This window comes from Podarcis cretensis, assembly GCF_951804945.1.
Source record: "Podarcis cretensis genome assembly, chromosome: 8".
In the NCBI taxonomy this organism is placed as follows: Eukaryota; Metazoa; Chordata; class Lepidosauria; order Squamata; family Lacertidae; genus Podarcis; species Podarcis cretensis.
This window is the reverse complement of record NC_137177.1, coordinates 91,878,366-91,899,150: the sequence shown is the minus strand read 5'-3', so window position 1 is coordinate 91,899,150 and position 20,785 is coordinate 91,878,366. Positions and strand designations below refer to the sequence as shown.

Genomic DNA, 20,785 nt, shown 5'->3' with positions numbered 1-20,785 from the left:
TGTATCCCCACTTAGAAGTTTGTAACCGGAATTCCAGCAGTGAACATAAATCGTAAAAAGAACTACATTAAATAGAATGGCAATTAAAATCAATCACTTGCAGCAGCTGGAACGGGTAGGAATAATGAAAATATTCAAATGCCAGATGGGACATTAAACGACTTGGATGAAAGTTTTTGGCAGACAAAAGAAGCTCCCTGTTCACCAAGAAGCCTCTTAAACTTCACAGAGATGGTGAATCTGTGGCCCTCCAGATGCAGGACTGCTAGCTGCATCGCTGGAGTTGGAGTCTCAGCAACCTTGCGGGGGGGGGGCACAGATTCCCCATGTCGTTTAACATAGTGGGGTTATCCAGATGTTTGGAGTACATTGTCAGCAGGATGCTGATGACACTCAGCTCTATTTCTCCTTTACATCTGCAGGTGAGGCAGTGGAAGTGCTGGACCAGTGTCCTGCCTCGGTAATGGACTGGATGAGAGCCAACAGACTGAAGCTCAATCCAGATAAGATGGAGGCGCTGTTAGTGGGGGGTTCCCTAGACCGGATGGCTAGGAGATGGCCTGCTCTTGATGGGGTTACACTTTCTCTGAAGGAGCAGCTGCATAGCTTGGGGGTTCTCCTGGATTCATTGCTGTAAGCTTGAGGCTCAGGTGGCCTCAGTAGCCCGGAGTGCCTTCCATGAGCTTCGGCTGGTGGCCCAGCTATGCCCCTGTCTGGTCAGGGTTAGTCTAACTACTGTTGTCAATGCTCTGATAACCTCAAGGTTAGATTACTGCAATGTGTTATATGTAGGGCTGCCTCTGAAGACAGTTCAGAAACTGGTGCAGAATTCTCTGGTCAGGTTGCTCACTGGAGCAAGATGGTCTGAGCACATTACACCAATCCTGGTCCCACTTCACTGGCCACCGATTAGTTTCCTGGCCCAATACCTCAAGGACCACCTTTTCCATATGAACCTACCCGGACCCTGAGATCATCTTCTGAGGCTCTTCTTTGCGTGCCTCCTCCGAAAGAGGTCCGGAGGTGGCAACACGAGAACAGGGCCTTCTTCAGTGGCTCCCCGTCTGTGGAATGCTCTCTCCATGGGAAGTTCGCCTGGCACCTTCATTATACACTTTTAGGCAACAGGTTCCTTTTTAACCAGGCCTTTGGTTAATCCGATTTACATCCTATGCCCTTTTAAAATGTTTTTTTTTTGGGGGGGGGACTATTGGGTTGTTGTTTTATATTTTTATTATGGTATTTTGTGGTTTTATATCTTGATTTTATTCTGTGAACCGCCCTGAGACCCCCAGGGTATAGGGCAGTATATTAAACAAACAAACAAACAAACAAATTATTATTATTAAGAAGGTTCAAGTCAGAGACAAAGGCCTTAATTGTAACTTTGCCACTGTGTGCACCATAAATTTAAACAGGATAATGGAAACTGGAGTTTGCCCCAGAACTACAATTCCCAGCAGCCTGCGAATTTAAGAACAGTTTCCAGAGCTTTGGGTGGGAGGGAGGTGGAAGACTTGCTTTAAATGTGTACACAGCCAAAGAAGGCACCCAGCAGGCTTTTCTCTGGGAAAGGCATTCTAACAAACAGGCACCACCACCAAAAAGCTCCTGCCTCCTGTCACCATCACCCTTGCCTCCGATGGCAGGGGGACCCAGAAAAGTTTGTCTGGTGCAAATTCAGTAAATTGTCAGCTAAGTTATGCACAGAATAGACATATTGAAATTAATAACCCCAAATTAGTGATGTCCATTAATTTCATGGGTCTACCCAGACACTAGCAGGGATCCAATGCAACAGTTTCTCTAGTGGATCACACATACCAGTGTGTAACAAAGTTATAGAATTGTAGAGTTGGAAGGGACCCCTAGGGTCACCCACTCCACCTCCCCCCATGCAGGAATCCCAACTGGATTATGCATGATCATACAACTAGTTTCCAGCAACCTGCTTCTGCATTCTCTTGCATATTGCTAGCAGAACAAGTATCACGCCACAAGGCTCTGTCCTTGTGCTACATGGGATGTTACACTCTTACGGATTCTTCCTCCAGAAAAGCCCACCTATATATGGGGGCAGCCCATAGATAGCCTATATGGTGCTGTAATGTTAGGGCCCACATGCTCAGAGGTGCCTCAAGGGGGCTTCCTGAGGGCTTGCAGCTCAGATTGGTTACTTCAGCATGGACAGGATCAAGGCCTTCTTCGTGGTGGCCCTTGAACTGTGGAACTCCCATCTGTACAGACATTTAGGCCAGCACTGGAGATTTGCCTCTTCAGTGCTGCCTTTTAATTGAGATTTTCATTAGCTTGGGTGTGGCAGAGCAGCGTCTGAAAGTATTCTACATTCTTGCTAATGAGTCTATTATATCTTTATATCTTCTATTGTGTGTTCCCTGCTTTGCGAGGGTGTTCCCTGAAAAGCCACTGGAACATATCTCTCTATCTGTCTGTCTACCTCTCTGTTAAGCACAAACAGGACCGGGATCTGCTGCCAGTAGAGAAGCAAGAATCCTGTTGTCCCCTTTTAACTTTTTAAAACATTGTTCATGTTTAGTTTTTGTTACATTGATAACCCACCTCATTCCCCATTTCATACGACGACACTGCGAGGTAGGTTAGGCTGAGAGATGGCGCCTGGCCCAGAATCACCCAGTGACCCTCGTGGGCCTGAGTGGGGATTTCCCTCCCAGACCCAAGCTCAGCACTCTAACCACTGCACCACACTGACCCTTAACGTTGCCTGCTCTTCCCTTGCAGACCTGAGGGAAGTGACGAAGCGCTTCTCCAAGATGGGGGTGTTCAACTACACAACACTGACCCTGGCTGACCCCAAAGGGCTGCTTTACGTGGGGGCTCGAGAAGCCATTTTCGCCCTCCACACCAACAACATGGAGCTTGAGGAAATGGTGAGTTGCAGATTGGGCTGTCTTGGGAGGTGCTACACAGATGCATTAATCACAGAGATGCCTGCCAAATCTGCCTTTCCCAACTGGGTGCCCTCTAGTTTTGGGGACTGCAACTCCCATCAGGCCCAGCACCATATGGCTGTGCTGGTTGGCACTGAGGGGAGCTGTAGTCTCATCAGGTTGGGACAGCTGTGCCAAAGATCCATCTCGTTCTTTGACCCGTTTTCTAGCAGTGCTCAAGCAGATGCTTCCAAGAATCCCCAAGATGGGCATTTGAAGGCCAAGAGTGCCTGCCGTGCTGCTCTTGCTTCCCAGCCGTGTTCAGCGATCAGGACTAGCAGCCGTTGGGTGTCCTTACATAGCAAGCTGCCTTGTAGAAAGCCAGGCCTCTTGCCCACCTTTTCTCTAAACTAGAAAACTGCAAATGCTGCAGCCTTTACTCCTAAGGAAGTTGCTCTACCCCCTTGATTGTTTTGGTCGCTCTTTTCCAACTCTATAACTCCCTTTTAAAATGCTTTTATCATGCTGTTTGTGGCTGTGATTGTGTGACTTTCCTGTTTAGGCAACATAAACCACCCCAAGCCCTTGTGATAGGGTGGGCTTCATAGGATGCTTAAGAATAATTTCTACTTCTTTGCAGATCCATTGGGAGGCTCCAGCAGAGAAGAAAGCAGAATGTATTCAAAAGGGCAAAAGTAATCAGGTAAGACAGGACATGACCATAACTCAGCCTCCTCCAACCTGGTGCCCTGCAGCTGCTTTGTACTACAACTCCCATCAGCCCCAGGCAGGACAACTGTCCTACATGCCACTCAAATCTGAGCCAGTTCACATTTTCTTCACTGCAGACTTCTAGACAAGGAAACAGAGAGGTGTCTCCCATTGCTTTTTCGGGGGTTGTTTTCAAGAGCTGTCCTTAAGAAAACTGAGGGTGGCGTCTGAGACCTGCACCCCGTGGGGATCCTCTTGCCCCATGGATCTCCCACAGAAGGATGGGCCTTTGTCCCTACCGCCAAACGTCTCTTGACAGCGGTGGGCAGGCAAGCACATTATTGTCATGGTTTGTCAGGCACCTGCAGTGAGGAACTTGCTGCTCTCCCCATCTGTTACGCCGGGAGAGTATTCAGAGAGGACCCACTTTGAAGCTGAGGGAGAGCGGCTTGTCCCTAAATGAGTTCATGGTGGAGGTGAGGTTTGGATCAGGGATTTCCTGATTCATAGCTCACTGTCCTGGCGGCCATTATGCTACACCATCTTGGTATCAGTGTGTGCATGGGCCCTTTCCCTGTGAGCCCCCAGGCACCCTGCAGAGAGTGTGGCTGCTTTATACTTCCCCTTTCCATTGCCCTGCCCCTGGGAACACTGGTCCCCTCTAGTCGGCTCAGCTTCTCGCCTTTCCTGCTAAGCAAGCCGACCAGGGCTCTCTGCACATCAAATCTTCCGCTGCAGACTTCTCTGCCAAACGTGAATCCTCACTGAGCTTTGGACCAGACAGGTGTGCACCTGGCAGCCAGCCTTGCTTCCTTGCTTACTGGGCAACAGGAGAGAGGGAGACGGAGGCTGCCTTCCTCTCCCCACTTGACCTGGGAGTAAGCCCCATTGAATTCAGGGTGACCTGCATCTGAGTAGTCACAGTTAAGACCACAGCTTTAGCAACCTCCCACCACTCTTTCTGTTGTCGCAGTTGATTATGGATCATTGTTGATGGGGCTTCAATGTTGAGTCCCTTGGTAGGTTTTAAAACATTTTGCTCAGTGATAAAATGTGGCCCCAATTAACCAGGCAGCTGAATTTCTAACTTTCAGTAAAAGAAGATTTTTTTAAAACAACAACACAACTCTGGGTGACAGGCATCCTCCGCAGAAGAGAGGTGTTCCCTTTGGTGTGAGAGGGAAGCAGAGATGCCTTTTCCTAAGCAGGGTCTTCCTACTATATATGCACAGGCTCCATATTAAAAAAAAAAACCACATTCCCCACCCTCCCTGGGGATCCATTTGTGTGTGGATATGAAAACAAATGCTGATGTGATCCAGCTAATTAATCAGTTAATTAATTTCTTACGTGAAAAAAAGGCAAGCAACGAGTGTCAGGAAAGTTACCACAGGGATTGTGGCTTGTGGCAGAGAAGCATTCATCGCTTTTTCATCTTTCAACGTCTCTCCAGTTTGGGTTATCCTTTTCTGTATTGTCCTGAAAGGGTTTTCCTGGCCGCTCCTGAATTTGCTGGCTTATTAAGCCAGGATTTGATACCAGGTTGCTGTATCTGTGTGCTGAATCCTGCACATTATTTGCATATAATATACATAGATGCATGCTTTGGTTACATTTACAGTGGTACCTCTGGTTACGAATGCTTCAGGTTACGAGCTCCTCTAACCCAGAAATAGCTGCTCCTGGTTGCGAACTTTGCCCCAGGATGTGAATGGAAATCACACAGCGGGAGGCCCCATTAGCGAAAGCGCGCCTCAGGATAAGAACGGTTTCAGCTTAAGAACGGACCTCTGGAATGAATTAAGTTTGTAACCAGAGGTACCACTGTATTGTGCTTTTAATTGGTGTCATGGGTACACTGGTGGTTTTTTGTGAAGGAGCTCTAACCTCTGATTCTAAGTTTGGCTTCTGAGGAGCCTTGAGGACTGGAAACGTGATTTTAAAGAACGGCAACATTCTCCAGGTGCTGATTTCTGCGTGTCAGCAATGCAGCCACAAAATGAAAACAACCCATACCCTCTGGGGCAGGTCATTTGGCAGAGAATGAGACTCTAAATCTCAGGGTTGTGGGTTTGAGCCCCACGATGAGCAAAAAATTCCTGCATTGCAGGGGTTGGACTAGATGACGCTCGTGGTCCCTTCCAACTCTGCGATTCTATTCTGTGTTTGTGGCCTTTGGAGTCTCACGAAGGACCTGCTTTTTCCTCCTCAGACTGACTGCTTCAACTACATCCGTTTCCTGCAGAGTTACAACAGTTCCCACATGTATGCCTGTGGTACTTACGCCTTCCAGCCCAAGTGCGCCTACATTGTGAGTATGGCGGGGAGCTTTTCTGTCCACGAATCATGCTTGGACTGGTGGGCTGAGTGCGCTGAATGGGGGCAACTGGCTCAGTCCCATCACACTCCTCTCTTTCTTGGGCTCCTTGCAGAATCTGGCCACCTTCTCCTTGGACAGGCTCTCCTTTGAAGACGGAAGGGGGAAGTGCCCCTACGACCCCGACAAGGGGCACACGGGCCTCATTGTGGGTAAGTGGCACCCAGGGCTGCCGGCTTTCTTCAGTCCAAAGGGCAGTATGTCCCACTGGGAGGAGCTCTTTCACAAAGCTCATTCAAGTGGATTCTGCAGAAGGACTTTGGAGTGCAGTGGGGGGAAGAGCCAACTTCTGCAAAGCTTTTCTTGCCTGGTCGCCTGCAGGCAAGTTCTTGTTCTCCACAGGCAACCAGGCAAGTAACAGCTGGCCGGCCTGCTCCCTGCCTGCTCCCCCTCAATGCAGCCTGGGCCTCAGGGCTTTCAAGCCAGGTTAACCCCTTCTCTTCCACCCATTTTAGAGGAAGAGTTGTATTCGGCAACACTCTACAACTTTCTGGGCACGGAACCCGTGATCCTGCGCAACCTGGGCCCCCAGTATTCTGTCAAGACTGAGCACCTGCCCACATGGCTCAATGGTGAGATGCGATGGGAAGCAGGGGGGTGGTTCTCCAGTTGGGCTCTCTGTGCGCATCAGTGTGTTATGGCTTCTCCTTACAAATGCATGTTTTCCACGGTGGGTTCCAGGCAGAGGTTCACAAGTGTGGCAAATGCTGCTTGCCTTGGTTTACTTAGCTTGGAAAAACCAGTACCCTCTGCTTCTGTACTCTGAATGTGGAATCTCGTCTGCACATATCTCAATATTGTCTATGCTAGGCATGGGGAGCCTGAAACCAACCGTTTCTAAAGCCCGTGTGGTGTAGTGGGTAAAACATTGAACTGAGATCTGGGAGACCAGAGTTCAAGGCCCCACTCAGGTGTAAAACTCACTGAGTTACCTTGGGCTGGTCACTGTCACTCAGCCTACCCCACCTCACAGGGCTATTGTGAAGATTAAATGGTAAGAGAGGTCCTTGGAGGAAAGGAGGGGTATAACTGTCATTGGAAGAAAGTAGGCCAGGATTATATCTGCGCATGTGTGTTTGGTGGGGGCTTAGAGGGGATCGGGAAGGATGTGTTTGGTTTCAGGACTGGCCGTTCATCTTGCTTCCTTTCCTCCTTTTGTAGAACCCCACTTTGTGGGCTCGGCCTTCGTCCGGGAGAGCAAAGGCAGCGACAGAGGGGATGACGACAAGGTCTATTTCTTCTTCAGCGAGCGGGCGGTGGAGTACGACTGTGACATAGACCAAGTTGTGGCCCGGGTAGCCAGAGTCTGCAAGGTAGGCGACACTTCCAGAGGCGATGGAGAGTTATGGCAGGCTCAGAAGGCAGGCTCCAACCACCTCAGAAGACTCCAGCTGGGTCAGAGCCCAAGGCTTGTCTAGTCCAGCAGCCCAAATCAGAGTTAAAGGATGGATGTATTTTTAAAACCCTACAGAATTCTTTTATTGCAATGAAACAATTCTCTTATATACAGACACTCCAATAATAAGTCCTTAATAGGACTTATTGTGATGCAGTATATTCACTCTCTGGCCAACAACACAGAGGTCTTCATCAGTGACCTGATATAGCATTAAAGGAATGAAATGTGAGAAATCTAAAGAATAAAAATCTTTAACAAGTCAGCATTTCTAGAATAAAAAACAAACATGCACAAAACAGCAAGAAGCTGATTCTCATACTTTACCTTTGCCTCACTTCTTCCTCTCCAGCTCTTAAAATTTTGCCTGTAAGCTCCATGAGACAGGGACCTCTCCCCACCCCCCTAAATGTTAATTATCTCTGTACAGGGGGACGTGGGTGGTGCCCGGACTTTGCAGAAGAGGTGGACGACATTCCTGAAGGCACGGCTGTTGTGCTCTATTCCGGAGCAACAGCTGCATTTCAATCGGATCCAGGGAACGTACACTCTGAGTGGGGATCATTGGTCTGAAACTAGCTTTTTCGGAGTCTTCCAAGCACGCTGGTAAGGCAGCAAAGAACTGCTTTCAGATTTGTCCTGTGGGACTGATGGCCCTCTGCTCTGCAAAGGCTGAGTGGGTGGCTGGCAGGGCTGCAGGAGTGTAAAAATATCACAAGGTACAAGGGTGAGAACAGAATTCAGCTTCCTGAGAATCTCTGCTTTCACTTTTTTTTAAACAAGCAAGAAGCATCTTGTCCTAAGGCCAGAAACAATATTTGTTAGGTATTGATAGATGGACTATTGATACAACTGAATTATTTAAAAAAACCCAGTTTTTGAAAATGACATTCAGTGAAATTTCCTTAAAACAATATAAAAATAAATCTATATATTAGAAAGAAAACCATATCCTTTAAAGCACGTGGTCCGTTCCCAAAGAAATCTTGGGAATAGGAGGGGTGATCAGACAAGATTTCCAGGGGAGGCGGGTACAACTTCAGTGTGTTCTAGGTCTCTTTTGGGCACACACACTAATTTGCCCATAGTGAGCAGGACCTGTGCTAGTCACGCAACATGGGGGAGAGAGCAGCATAAATTGCCTAAATTATGATTTATGTTGGATTATTTTCCTGGTGTCCCCCCCCAAAAAAAAATAAAAACTTCCTTCCAATGCCAAAAGGAAAGATGTGGGGTTGGGTAGGGTTAGAGAGGCTGTCATCCTGATAGTTGGATAACACAGTCAATGAAATGGGAATAATTGCAGGAGTCCTGTTCTTTCCCTCAGCCTGTCCTGATATAACAGCAATAAAAACCTCCCAACCTTGATATCTGAAAGGGGAGGTTGAAATAGTTGATCTGGAATTATTGTTCAATTTACTGGCTGCTGGTAGAATCTGTAAAGCAAAGGGCGGGGGGGGGGGGGTGGCACAAATTCTCCACAATCGCCGAATGGTTAAGCAAAATATAGGACACTACATGGCTGATTTCTTTTTCTAACTTGTTTTTCTGGAAGCTATTCAAGAAAATAAATATGTTCTTTGAAAAATGGTCTTTGTTTATTTGGGGAATAACAAATTTCAAGATAAAAAGCAAGCCTAGTGTATGGTTGTTTTTCTGTGTTGTCATATCAGTTTAGGATTTAATTATGGCAGTCATATCAAACATATATGTAGTTTTCATTAGAACATATTTTCTTTTATTTGTAAATATTTTTAGTTCAGTACCATTTTTTTGTTTGCAACTTCTTAAGGTTTTTTTTGGGGGGGCGAGTAACTATTTAAAATAAAATCTTCCCAATCTTGGTTGCTCTCTATCGCTAAACTTATTTCTGCCTCCCTCCCTTCCTTTCCTGCAGGGGAGATGTGGATGTTTCTGCCGTCTGTCAATACCAGATTCAAGAGGTGCAGAAAGTGTTTGACGGTCCCTACAAGGAGTACAGCGAGGTAGCTCAGAAGTGGGTTCGGTACTCGGACCAAGTGCCCAGCCCTCGTCCTGGAGCAGTAAGTACTTCTGGGGAGGAGAGTGGGAATCCCGAGTGGTTTGCCTGCCCCACCCCCTGAGAGATGGGGTGCCCAGCTGCTGCCCCCTTCTGGTCTGTGAGGGCAGAAGTGTACCTATCACTCCCTTCCCTCCCAGTTTCCCCTTGGACAGATTGGCTCACAATCCTGAGATTGCTTCTCCATATCCAGATTCTTCCAGAGTATCTTTACTTTTTATCACATGTGGTAGATACCACATGCCACTACACAGGGCAGGTGGCAGCAACACGAAAAATGTAGGCACACATTTGGAAAATGTGTATATGATGGAGCAACTCAGTGGAAATTTCCCTGGTCTTACGCGGAAGACTTGGCATGTCCCCAAGCTTATGTGAATCCCCACCCCAGCTGATGTTGTGATTCCTGCATCACAGTGGGTCATACTAGATGACCCATGGGAGCCCTTCCACCTCAGTGATCCTGGGATGATTCTGTGATAATGGGCCACAGGGTTTTGTGTCCACCTCTTATCCAGGTCCCCAAGCCCAAGCATGATCGGGCTGACAGTTGAGAGTATAGGCAGCTGGGATAGCTCAGTTGGTAGAGCATGAGACTTTAAATCTCAGGGTCGTGGGTTCAATCCCCACATTGGGCAAGAAATTCCTGCATTGCTGGGGGTTGGGCTAGATGACCCTCGTGGTCATTTCCAACTCTGCAATTCTATTATTATCTCTCTGGGTGTGTTTTCTCTGGCTGTCTCTCTGTCATAAGTGTCTACTCATCTTGTGGAAGCTACATTTCCTGGCTTCAAATCCTTGCATCTTTTCCCATGTGCACATTACTTTTCCAGGTGCCTTCTTATTTAGCCATGAGGAAAGTGTGCTCTGCACACCCGGGGCAGCCAATGTGGTGCTCTTCAGCTGTTGCTGAACTGCAGCTCCCCTCCTGAGTGTGCTGCTTGGGGCTGATAGGAGCTGGAAGGCACTCCTTCTGTACGCCCTCAGAAGCACTCTTCTTCATGACTGCTTTGCATCCATCACGGCTGGGTCTTGTCAAATTAAAATCATTTTTGCAGAGCCAAGGCTTAATCTGTGTCAAAAGCATTTTCAGCTCTGACCTAAGCCCTGCATCTTCCCTTCCTTCCAGTGCATCACCAACTCCCTGGAGCTGCCTGACAACACGCTCAACTTTGCAAAGAAGCACCCCTTGATGGATAAGGTGGTCCCTCCCCAAGGCAACCGGCCTTTGCTGGTCAAGAAGGAGGCCAACTTCACCCAGCTGGTGGTGGAACGGGTTCATGGCTTGGATGGCAAACCGTATGAATTGCTCTACATTGGCACAGGTATGGGATTCTAAGGCCCAGAGCACTCTTTGCATGTAGAAGGTACCAGTTTAACCTCTGGCACATCAAATACAAGGGTCTTGGTTAGTGAAGGATGGCAAAGCTTCTCTGCAGGAGGTCTTGAAGTGTTGCTGCCTGCCGGAGTAGACCTGGGATAGGGAACCTGTCGCCCTCAAGATGATGGACTACCAACTCTCATGCCCCCCCTCGCCAATGACCATGTTGGCTGAGGCTGTTGGGAGTTGGAGTCCAGCCACACCTGGAGGACCACAGGCTCCCCATCCCTGGTGTACTTGCTCCACAAACTGAAACTCCACCGCCAGGCAGAGAAGATTGTGTAGGGGGTCTGGCTCTGTATGTCCAGTTGCAGCACCTCTGCGGATAGACTGAGTTAGTGCTGCAACCTGTTCCTGGGTTTGGGGGATGGAAATGCCACATGAGCCCCGCTCTTGAGTCAGATGAGAACAACATAATTTCAGTTTTGATGCTGGGGCGGTTCTTGGAAGGAGTGGCCTGAGGAAGGACTGTAGCTTAATGGTAGGCACCTGCCTTGCATGTAGAAGGTCCCAGGATCAACCCCTGACATCTCCAGGAAGGCCTGGGAAAGATTCCTGACCTGGAATCCCAGAGAGCTGCTGACCGGCAGTGTCAGCTAGGTGGACCTAATGGCCTGCCTCAAGGCAGCTTCCTAGGTTCCTATGATATGGTAACTGGCAGAGGCAGTGGTCCCTAGGGCAGCTCTGTTCTGGAGGAGGGTGGTCCAGAGAGCGCCTTCCTGTGATACTTCTTTGCCATGACCTCCCTCTCTTGAATTTTCTGAAGATAATGGCTGGCTGCACAAGGCCGTGGTCTTGCCATCGGGTGTCCACCTGATCGAAGAGTTGCAGATCTTTGAGCATGCCCAGCCTGTCAAGAGCCTAGTGTTGTCCCTGCAGAAGGTAAGAAATGTCCCTGCATGGGCTGGGGTTGGAAACACGGGGGGTGACAGCAGGCAGCAATCCTTTCCTTGCGGAGTCACAAGGCATGTCCCCGATCACACCACATGATGGGCAGAAGGGTTAGCGAGTGGGTCTTTTTGATGAGGGATTGGTGGAATTGTAGTGTTTTGGAGGTGAGAGAATAGTGGGATGTGCTGGTCAGGAGATGAGGGCAGTGCAGCCAAACTGAGCACGACAGGATTGGGGTCAGCCACTGTGTACTTTGGGGTTTGCTAAGATTTCATCAGAAAATGCCTGCATGGTTCTCTGCAACCATAAGGACTAGAAACCTGGACAAATGTATGTAAACTTAGATCCACAACATCCCACATTTGTCAGGAGATGTTTGTGCCTCTGCAGCAAGAGCATGCAATAGAGCAACCCAGGGAATGAGGCAGCACTGACTTTTTCAGTGGTATCTGAAGATTAAGGTGGGAGCAAAGTGGTGTGACTCTAGATGCTGCTCCAGTATTGATATTCTTCCCTCTCACCCCAGAGGGTGCTGTTTGTTGGCTCCAACTCCCAAGTTATCCAGCTTCCTGTGGCCGACTGCAGCAAGTATCACAGCTGTTCTGACTGCATCCTCACTAAGGACCCGTACTGTGCCTGGACGTGGAATGGGAGTCGCTGTGTTCGCATAGATGCCTATGATGGGTAAGAGGCACATCTTGGAAAGTGGCAAAAGAGGGAGTGACAAGGAAGGGAAATGTGGAGAGCAGTTGTCTGTTTGTGTCCGCCCTGAGACATCAACTCTCAGGAATCTTGTTCAGCTACTCTTCTGTGTCCAGACCTTTGCTGAATGCTCTTAAGTAGCTTCAACCACCAGGCCTAGAAACTTCTGCACTTTCTGAGGGTCAGAACTCTATGCCTGCACAAAAAGAACTTACAGGCATGCGGAATACACTCAACTCTGGTTTTATGGTCCTGTTGCCTTTTATTTAAATAATTTATATCCTGTTTTTCACACATGTCTCAAAGTGGCTTACAAAAAAATAAATAAAACAGACAATGGACAAATTTTAACACAAAGGTGACCACCAGCTTTTCCTTGGTATTGCGGTGCTGTTCCTTAGCTTTGTTCCCTCTCTCTTTGTGGCAAAACACCTTCTGATGAACTGGCTTTTGGCTCTTTTAGGACCTCGCTGCTGTTCCAGGATTTGGGAGTGGAGCCTGGGATTTGCAGCCCCCTGCGCACGTCAAAATCAGGTCAGTCCTCCTCTGCAATTTTCAGGCAGTGTTGTGTTGTGGTTACTCTGTGGACTCCTCGTATATATGCTTTGTGGGACCGGTGGTTTCAGCATTGTGGTCCTTCAGTGACAAGACAAGCTTAACTAGGGCGATTGTGTGTTTCAAATGCTCAGTTGCAACTCCAAACCAACATCTTCATAGGAAATGCCACAAAATCGAGTTTTACTTGTCCCTCATGCCAAGTGAAGGAAACACTCCAGCTTTCATCAGTAACTCTGGAGCAATGTCCTCAGTTGTCTCCACACCACACACCTCCTTTTTATCCTCACAGCAACCCTGTGAGGTAGGTTGGGCTAAGCAAAAGCAGCAGGCCTGGGGTCTCCCAGGGAGCTTCGTAGCCAAGTGGGGAATTTGTCCCTGGCCCCCCCCCCCCCCCCCCGGTGTGCTGCATCATGCAACCCACGGACTCTCACAGGCTGTGCGTGGATGGACTCTCACTGCAAGGAGATTTGGTTGCTTGTCTGAGGGCAGCCCTGGGACTTGTGGCTGGACCATGAAAAGGAGGAGGCGTAATTGCCTCTTGATCAAAGCTCACATGACATTGAGTCCTCCGTCTGCAAATCCTTCTAGAAATGGTGGTGGGAGCCTGTGGGCACATAATTTGAAGCACAAGAGAACAGAATTAGGCAAGAGGCTGCCTGATCAGAATGTCTATACTGGGTCACTTTCACACAGTACGTTTAAAGTGCTGTGATATCACATTCTTGCTAGATTAGTTCTATGTGGGTTTTTTTTTGTTTTGTTTTTTGCTGCTGGAATTTGTTAAACAGGTTGGTTATTGTTAATTTATTGCTTTGAATATAGCTCAAGTCAGTCGAGCATGAGACACTTAATCTCAGGGTCTTGGGTTAGAGCCCCACGTTGGGCAAAAAGGTTCCTGCAATGCCTCGTGGTTCCTTCAGCTCTGCAGTTCTATGATTCTGTGACACTATACTGAGCAGGGCTGCCATACACCCAGAATTGCCCAGACATAGCTGGGATTCGTCTGCCGGAAATAGCGTCTGGGCAGAATTACTGAAATTCAGCCAAAATGTCCAGGAAACCCCAGGCACAGAGCAACCCATGTTGGAAGTCATTTTAAAAAACCTCAAAAGCATTTTTTAAAAAGCTCAACAACTTTGCTATTTTTGCTTTTTGTAATATGGCAACCCTAATATTGAGGTTTGTCAGGGATTATGTGTTTCTTTGGACAAACAGGTGGGATAGACATTTTAAAAATGTGTGCCACTCTTACGGTTTTTGGGAGGGACATACAGGTTACAAATGCAATATACAAAGACTCTGCTGTTTTTTCATTTCTGCTTGTGGGATTCCACAGTGCTTTTGCTTTGGAAGGAAGAAAATCCTGTGTTTCGTAGACTGCAAGGAGCCCTGTCTGTTGGCAGAAGAATAGCTAGGCGTGATGTCTTCCCCCGTCTTTTGTTCACCCTCTCCCTTCTCTCTGCAGGAACCAAAGTAATTCCCAAGAACATCACGGTGATGGTGGGCACAGACCTGGTCCTGCCTTGCCGCCCAACCTCCAACCTGGCCCAGGCTCGCTGGACCTTCAATGGGCAGGAGTTGCCTGAAGAGCGGGACTCGGTCCTGTACGATGCCCACCTCAAGGCGCTGATCATCTTGGGCACCAGCCTGAAGCACAGCGGGCTGTACAGGTGTGTCCAGCTGGAGGAACGCAATGAGCTGATGTCCGAGAGCTACGTGGTCACCGTGGTCTCTGGCCCGGCCATGTCTCTGGAAGCGCGAGCCCCTCTGGAGAACCTGGGCCTGGTGTGGATGGTTGTGATCGCTCTGGCCGCCGTGTGCTTGGTGCTTCTGTTGGTGGTGCTGTCCCTGCGGCGCAGGCTCAAGGAAGAGCTGGAGAAGGGCTCCAAGGCCATCGAGAGCACCCTGGTCTACCCCATTGAGCTGCCCAAGGAGGCAAAGAGCCCCACCTTCATTCCCAGCACCACCTCGGACTCGGACGAGAAGCTGTGGGACCCAGCCAGCTACTACTACTCTGACGGGTCCCTGAAGATCGTCCCCGGCCATGCCGTGTGCCAGAACGGAGGCACCACACCCTCTCCCACCACCAACGGCATCCCCGGGCAGCCCCTGCAGTCTCCCCCGCTCCATTCGCCCAACCGCATCAACCTGGGCAACATCCGCGGCTCTTCCTCCAACGGCTACATCCGCCTCAACCTGGGCGCCGAGGAGCGGCCAGACTACAGCGACCTGGCCGAGGAGCTGCGCCGGAAGCTCAAGCAGAGGCAAGCGCTGCCTGACTCAAACCCTGAGGAGTCGTCCGTATGAGCAGCGCCATGGACTGGGCCTGTCTATTATTACTCAACTACCTCATAAACTAGGCTGGGATCACTGCCCCTGGCTGGTTCTACTTCTTTTTTTAAGAAAAGAAAATCCTATTTAAATACTTCCTTCAGACACTTTGGCCCCCAGTTTTTATACACTGCCAAGCCCCCATTACAGGCTGCTCCTGCCTCATTCAGTGTTTTCAGCCGTGCTTCCTTCTGAGAAATCCCCAGGACTTTGTGGGAGGTGTGTTCAACTCTTCCTTTGCCTTGGATGGTGAGCCTGAACCTCACTGGAGACTTAACCATTGGACTGGCAGACCCAGTAATTCAGGCTTGCCCACTCCCACCCCCTCCCCGAAACGGCTCTGTGGCTGATGGCAGAGTGGACAGCAAAAGGCAGGGCAGAGTCTCGTTCCCAGTACACAGCTGCTGTTGGGTCCATGCTGTTCTGTTTGCCACTTCTGCTGGGCTAACCAGGAAACAACCGGCCAAATGCAATAGTTGGGCCAGGGTAGCTGAGAGTCTGTGCCCCCCACCCATGCCTCTGAAGGAAACACTGGGGATTAACATGAAGATGCATAAATCCCCCCCCCCCGGGAGTATTGCCACAAAGGGGGGCCTGCATGTGTGGGGCTGGGCCTCTTCAAGCTTAGGTGTCTTGGTGAGAGCGAAAAGGGGTTGGGAAGGTGGCGCAGGGAAGAATTGAGTTCCAGGGAAGACTTGCCATAACTGAGCTGGAGGCTGCTTTGCCTGGAAAAGACCCACCTTTTGCCAAGGGGTGGGCCAAAGGGTGGCACCGCCAGGGAAGGTGCGCAGAATCTGGGTTTGCCTAAGGGATTGTAGTCAGGTCAAGGCAGAAAGTTTTGAGTGGCAATCTCCCATCCTGCTAAAGCCTTCCAGGCTTATGTTCAATTCAGTGGGGCTTGTGCAGGAGATCTCCCCAGTAAATCACACCCTTCCCAGTCTGTGGGGTGCCCTCCCCATGGCACCTCCAGATCTGCCACCTGTGGTGACCACCTTTACTTACCCCATGGTTAGACTTGCTTCTGGAGGGAGAGAGAACCCCTGTGTGTGTGTGTGTGTGTGTGTGTGTGTGTGTGTGAGAGAGAGAGAGAGAGAGAGAGAGAGAGAAAGAGAGAGATGCCTCTTCCTTCAAAGCAATTGACTGCTGTGACTAAACTGAGCTTCCTCCCTTCTTTTCTGGGGAATGAGGAGCATGCAGTGTAGATACCCCCCCACCCCCCTGGCTGTACCCCTGCCTGGTAACCAAGCCCTCAACACAGCCAGACCCTTCCCCTAATCCTGCATGCCTCACACCACTGCCAGCAGCTGACTTCACCCCCTCCTCTCTTTTTACCCTTTTTTAATCCAAGAAAAACCCCATGTAAATAATAAGAGGGGCCTCTTGATAACAAGGGTCTCTTGCTCACCCTGCCCACCTCCCCCAGGCAATTCGTGTAATTTATTTGTTACTGAAATATATTTATTTGATGTAAATATCTGGATATTTTTATATTAATAATAAAATGGAGAATAAGAATATCATGATGAGTACTGTGTTCATTGGGCGTGGGGGTTTCTCTTCCATTGCAGAACATGCCTTCTCAGGAGGAGAGTGTGCATTATATGTTATTAATAATAATTGATGGCAGTGATAATATTGTTAAAACCTCATTGGGTGTACACTGCATTTTACAGAACAGAAGAGCTCCTTGTCCCAAGCAGACTGAAATCTAAATCAAGATGGGAGAAGGAGGGAGAGAGAAGGAAATTGGGAGAAAAAAAGGTGAATGTGGTGTGTATCCAGGACCAGCCCTACTCAAGAGTAGACCCATGGACATTAAATGGCATGGCTAACATTGTTTTCATTGGCTCTGTACATTGCATTTGGAAGAGAAGAGAGAGGAAGGCTGAATAAGGGCCATATATGGTGGTGGGTGGTTTCTGACTGCCTCTTCTCGAAAACGAAGCCCTGACAAATTGCTGTGTGATTATGCTAACCTTTGGCAAACTCCAGATATTTTTGACAACACCCCAGTGTATCTCTTGCAATGAAGAGACCTGTCGTTCAAAACATCTCGAGGGCGCTAGGTTGGTGAAAGTTGGTTTTCTGCAATTGTTTTATTCCTGGCTATGATGCATCTCAGATGATGAATTGCCCCAGACAGGACAAACTTTTCTTTTTCTGCCCTGTGGAGGCCACTCCTGGATATCGCGCTGTCCTTTCGTTAGCTTTCCCGACAACTGGGCCTCTTTCCCCGCGATCTTCGGGGCCTGCCCTTGTGACAGCCTGCCAGTCTTTTTCCTTTCGCTTGTGAGCTCATGGAAAAAGAGCAGCAGGGCTATAAAAGGGCATTTCTCTGTTCCCAGCACTCCAGAGGGCCAAGCAGGGAGGCGTGGGGTGGGGTGGGAGAGCCCAGAGGAAAGAACCAGAGCTCCCAGGAAGCAGCTCTCTGGGCTCTGTTGTCACAACTGCCAATTTAATGCCTTCCCTGCTCCTGTTGATTTGTACACACATTTATAAATATATTAAGGATGGAAGTAATGGTGTGTGTTGCAACAGATTTCTCCTCCCCCACTTATCCTGCCTTGATTCCCTTCTAGCTTCCAGTCTGGGAAAATAATCCATAGTTTTCCCCTGCTACACATGAGGCGCAGATCAGGCAATCAGCTAACAATAACCTTGCAATGAAGAGATGAAATTGGGTGTTTAAAAAGGATTTGCAAGGAAGCTTCTGGAGTGGAACGTGGAATCTCAAGATATCTGTGCATCCCCAGCTTGTGACCTATTTTGGCATCTCAGCATTCAGTTCCTTATTTTCATAGCACTTACAACTTCTTTGCCAAGAGTAAGGCAAAGTGTTTTTGTGTGTATCAATTAACATGGTGCTTCAGCAAAAAATAGACTGCTCTCCACCACCAAAAGAACTTAAAATCTACATTTTTACAGAGGGGGAATAGCGAAGAGAAGAGAGGGGAGGGGAGGGAGGGATCTTTGTGAGCAATGAAGTTAAACCTACATAGGCTTTGCTAGAATTGGCAATGAAGATAAAGTCAAAGGCTTTGTGATCCTTGCAACACCCCTGTAATGAAGATCTGTATTACTGTCAAGTTGTAGAGGATGAGGCACAATCGTTGCTTAGCTCAGACCACAATAGCGAGTTCATAGCAGAGGCCAACCCGAGGACACAAAATGCAACTGTCTGCCACTACTGTCTAAATGAATCAAGGCATGCTACCCATAGAGCCATTAAGTCCAGAATCAAAAATTTGCTATCTGTACCACAGGGCAGTGTGGATTCCTGGCAGTGACCAAACCTGCCTTGGTGTTGCATTTGGCATCCTTGCTTTCTAATCCAGCAGTGACCGATGCCCGTTGGCACTGGCGGGATGGACAGCAGGGAAGCCTATGACAGGTGGCTCCAGAGCCACACTCTTCATCCTCCCAAGAACTCCGGGAGCTGTGGTTTGCTAAGGGTGCTGAGAGTTGTTAGGAGACCCCTGTTCCCCTCCAGGAGTTGCAGAGTGGTTTACAACCAATCCCTCTTCACAGAGAACTCTGGGAGGGGAGTAGGAGACTCCTAAAAACTCTCAGGACCCTTAATAAACTATAGCTCCCAGAATCCTTTGGGGAAAGCCATGCCTGTTTCATGGGCTTTAAATGGAGGGTGTGAATGAGGCCGAAGAAGGCAGGCAGGTGTCAGCTGGCTGAGGGCGGGCAGGATGGTGGGGCAGTGCCTCATTTGCCATAGCAGAGCAGCCTTCATTGTGCTAGCCAGATCATTTCCCCGGGGTGGAATAAGCAGGTTACTTGCTTCCCTTTTTGTTTATTGATTTTAAAAATGATTTGTGGGGGGAAACCCCTAAGCTGAGAATCATTCATGGGCAGATGCAACTGGGAGTGTGCAATGACTGAACGGATTGTAAGCTCTTTGTGGCAAGGAGGTGGCTCTTACTTATGTTAGTACTGTTTGGGGCAAGGCTGGGTTAATTCCTTAGTTTTTCACCGATTCATCTTAAACTAATAGATCACTTTAGCACTGTGCTCTCTTTTTCCGCACCTTGAGAAAACAGCTGGACTCTGTGGCTCCATCACCAGAGCTGTTCTGGGCTCCTCCTCCTGACTCATTTTTTTTTCATTTCAAGACCTGGCAACTCTCAGGTGCTGAGTGCTGATGGCGTTGTCCTCAAAATAGAGCCCTTTAGAAAGAAGAGAGAGATAACAGCATGCTTGGGAGAAATGTGAAGTTCAAAAGAAACAAAAACACAGAATCATAAAATTGTTGAGTTAGAAGGAATTCCAAAGATTATCTAGTCCAGCCCCCTGCAATGCAGGAATCACAGCTAAGGGATCCCTGACAGAAGGCCATCCAGCCTCCATTTAGAAACCTCCAGTGAAGGAGAGTCCACCTCTTCCAAGGTAGTCCACTGTCAAACATCTTTTACCATCAGAAAGTTCAACCAGCTCAGCTCAATAAGGTCTGAGTATGGTCGGCACCCACAAAATGCTGAATGTCAGCTGGAAAAGAAAAGCAGAGGGCTGGGTGGGGTCAAATGGAGTTTCCTGGTGGAGAGCAAGGCTGGCAGGCTGAATCCCTAAACAGGAACCCTCGTGAAGCTGAGGCTCCAATACTTTGGCCACCTCATGAGAAGAGAAGACTCCCTGGAAAAGACCCTGATGTTGGGAAAGATGGAGGGCACAAGGAGAAGGGGACGACAGAGGAGGAGATGGTTGGATAGTGTCTTCGAAGCTACAAACATGAGTCTGACCAAACTGCGGGAGGCAGTGGAAGACAGGAGGGCCTGGCGTGCTCTGGTCCATGGGGTCACGAAGAGTCGGACACGACTAAACGACTAAACAACAACAATTAGGAGGTCAGGGTACACTGCAACACTTCAAGAGTGTTAAGAGATAAATAATAACCATAAGAGATAAATAATAACCATATGTCTTCTAAGATTCACTTGTGTAAGAATAGAGGCAGCCCCAATAGAAATGACACAAAAAGGTCCAGATAAGAGCTGTCACAGTGTGACATTGGAATGGGTTTGGAGATGTGTGTGTTTTTATAGGGTTTGAACTCTTGAAACAGATGCATAAAAGAGGCCCCATCCATCTATATATGTCTGCAGGCAAAGGATGGGAAATGGGTAATGCTCAGTTGACTCTTCCCAGTCTGTAAGGGGTGGGGGGCAGGTCTCACTTTGGCAGAGAGTCTTTTCCCATGGCCTTAGGTTGCCCATCCTGTCCACTTAAAAAGAAACAGCTGGATTTCAGGCAGGAGCATGAAGCAGATTTGGAAAGAGAGCAGTGCACTTCGGGGTCACGTGGCCAGTGAGGCCCAGCTCCCTCTTTCGAGAACTGAACACCAAACTGGTCCCCTCCAGAGGTTTTGGGGCACATCACTCATCGGTGCCAGTGGTGTTGGGGAGGGCTAGTGACTGTTATTGGCAGGGGATGTAGTAGGCCTGAGGCCCATCCCATCCCACCCCCCACCCCACCCCGAAAGGAAAGC

At 48.7% G+C, this 20,785-nt stretch overlaps 1 protein-coding gene across 1 annotated transcript in view; it reads left to right on the top strand.

Annotated features, from left to right (window-relative positions):
* Positions 1–16,811, top strand: part of SEMA4C (semaphorin 4C) — a 60,946-nt gene extending 44,135 nt beyond the window's left edge. The window contains exons 3-15 of the mRNA XM_079988995.1: positions 2,761–2,909; positions 3,550–3,612; positions 5,833–5,931; positions 6,053–6,149; positions 6,453–6,569; positions 7,159–7,310; positions 7,824–7,999; positions 9,291–9,435; positions 10,561–10,756; positions 11,579–11,694; positions 12,230–12,387; positions 12,869–12,939; positions 14,429–16,811. Of these exons, the coding sequence (XP_079845121.1) occupies positions 2,761–2,909; positions 3,550–3,612; positions 5,833–5,931; positions 6,053–6,149; positions 6,453–6,569; positions 7,159–7,310; positions 7,824–7,999; positions 9,291–9,435; positions 10,561–10,756; positions 11,579–11,694; positions 12,230–12,387; positions 12,869–12,939; positions 14,429–15,270 (2,381 nt within the window). The 3' untranslated portion in view covers positions 15,271–16,811. The remainder of the gene's footprint in view (positions 1–2,760; positions 2,910–3,549; positions 3,613–5,832; positions 5,932–6,052; positions 6,150–6,452; positions 6,570–7,158; positions 7,311–7,823; positions 8,000–9,290; positions 9,436–10,560; positions 10,757–11,578; positions 11,695–12,229; positions 12,388–12,868; positions 12,940–14,428) is intronic.
* Positions 16,812–20,785: the final 3,974 nt, after the last annotated feature.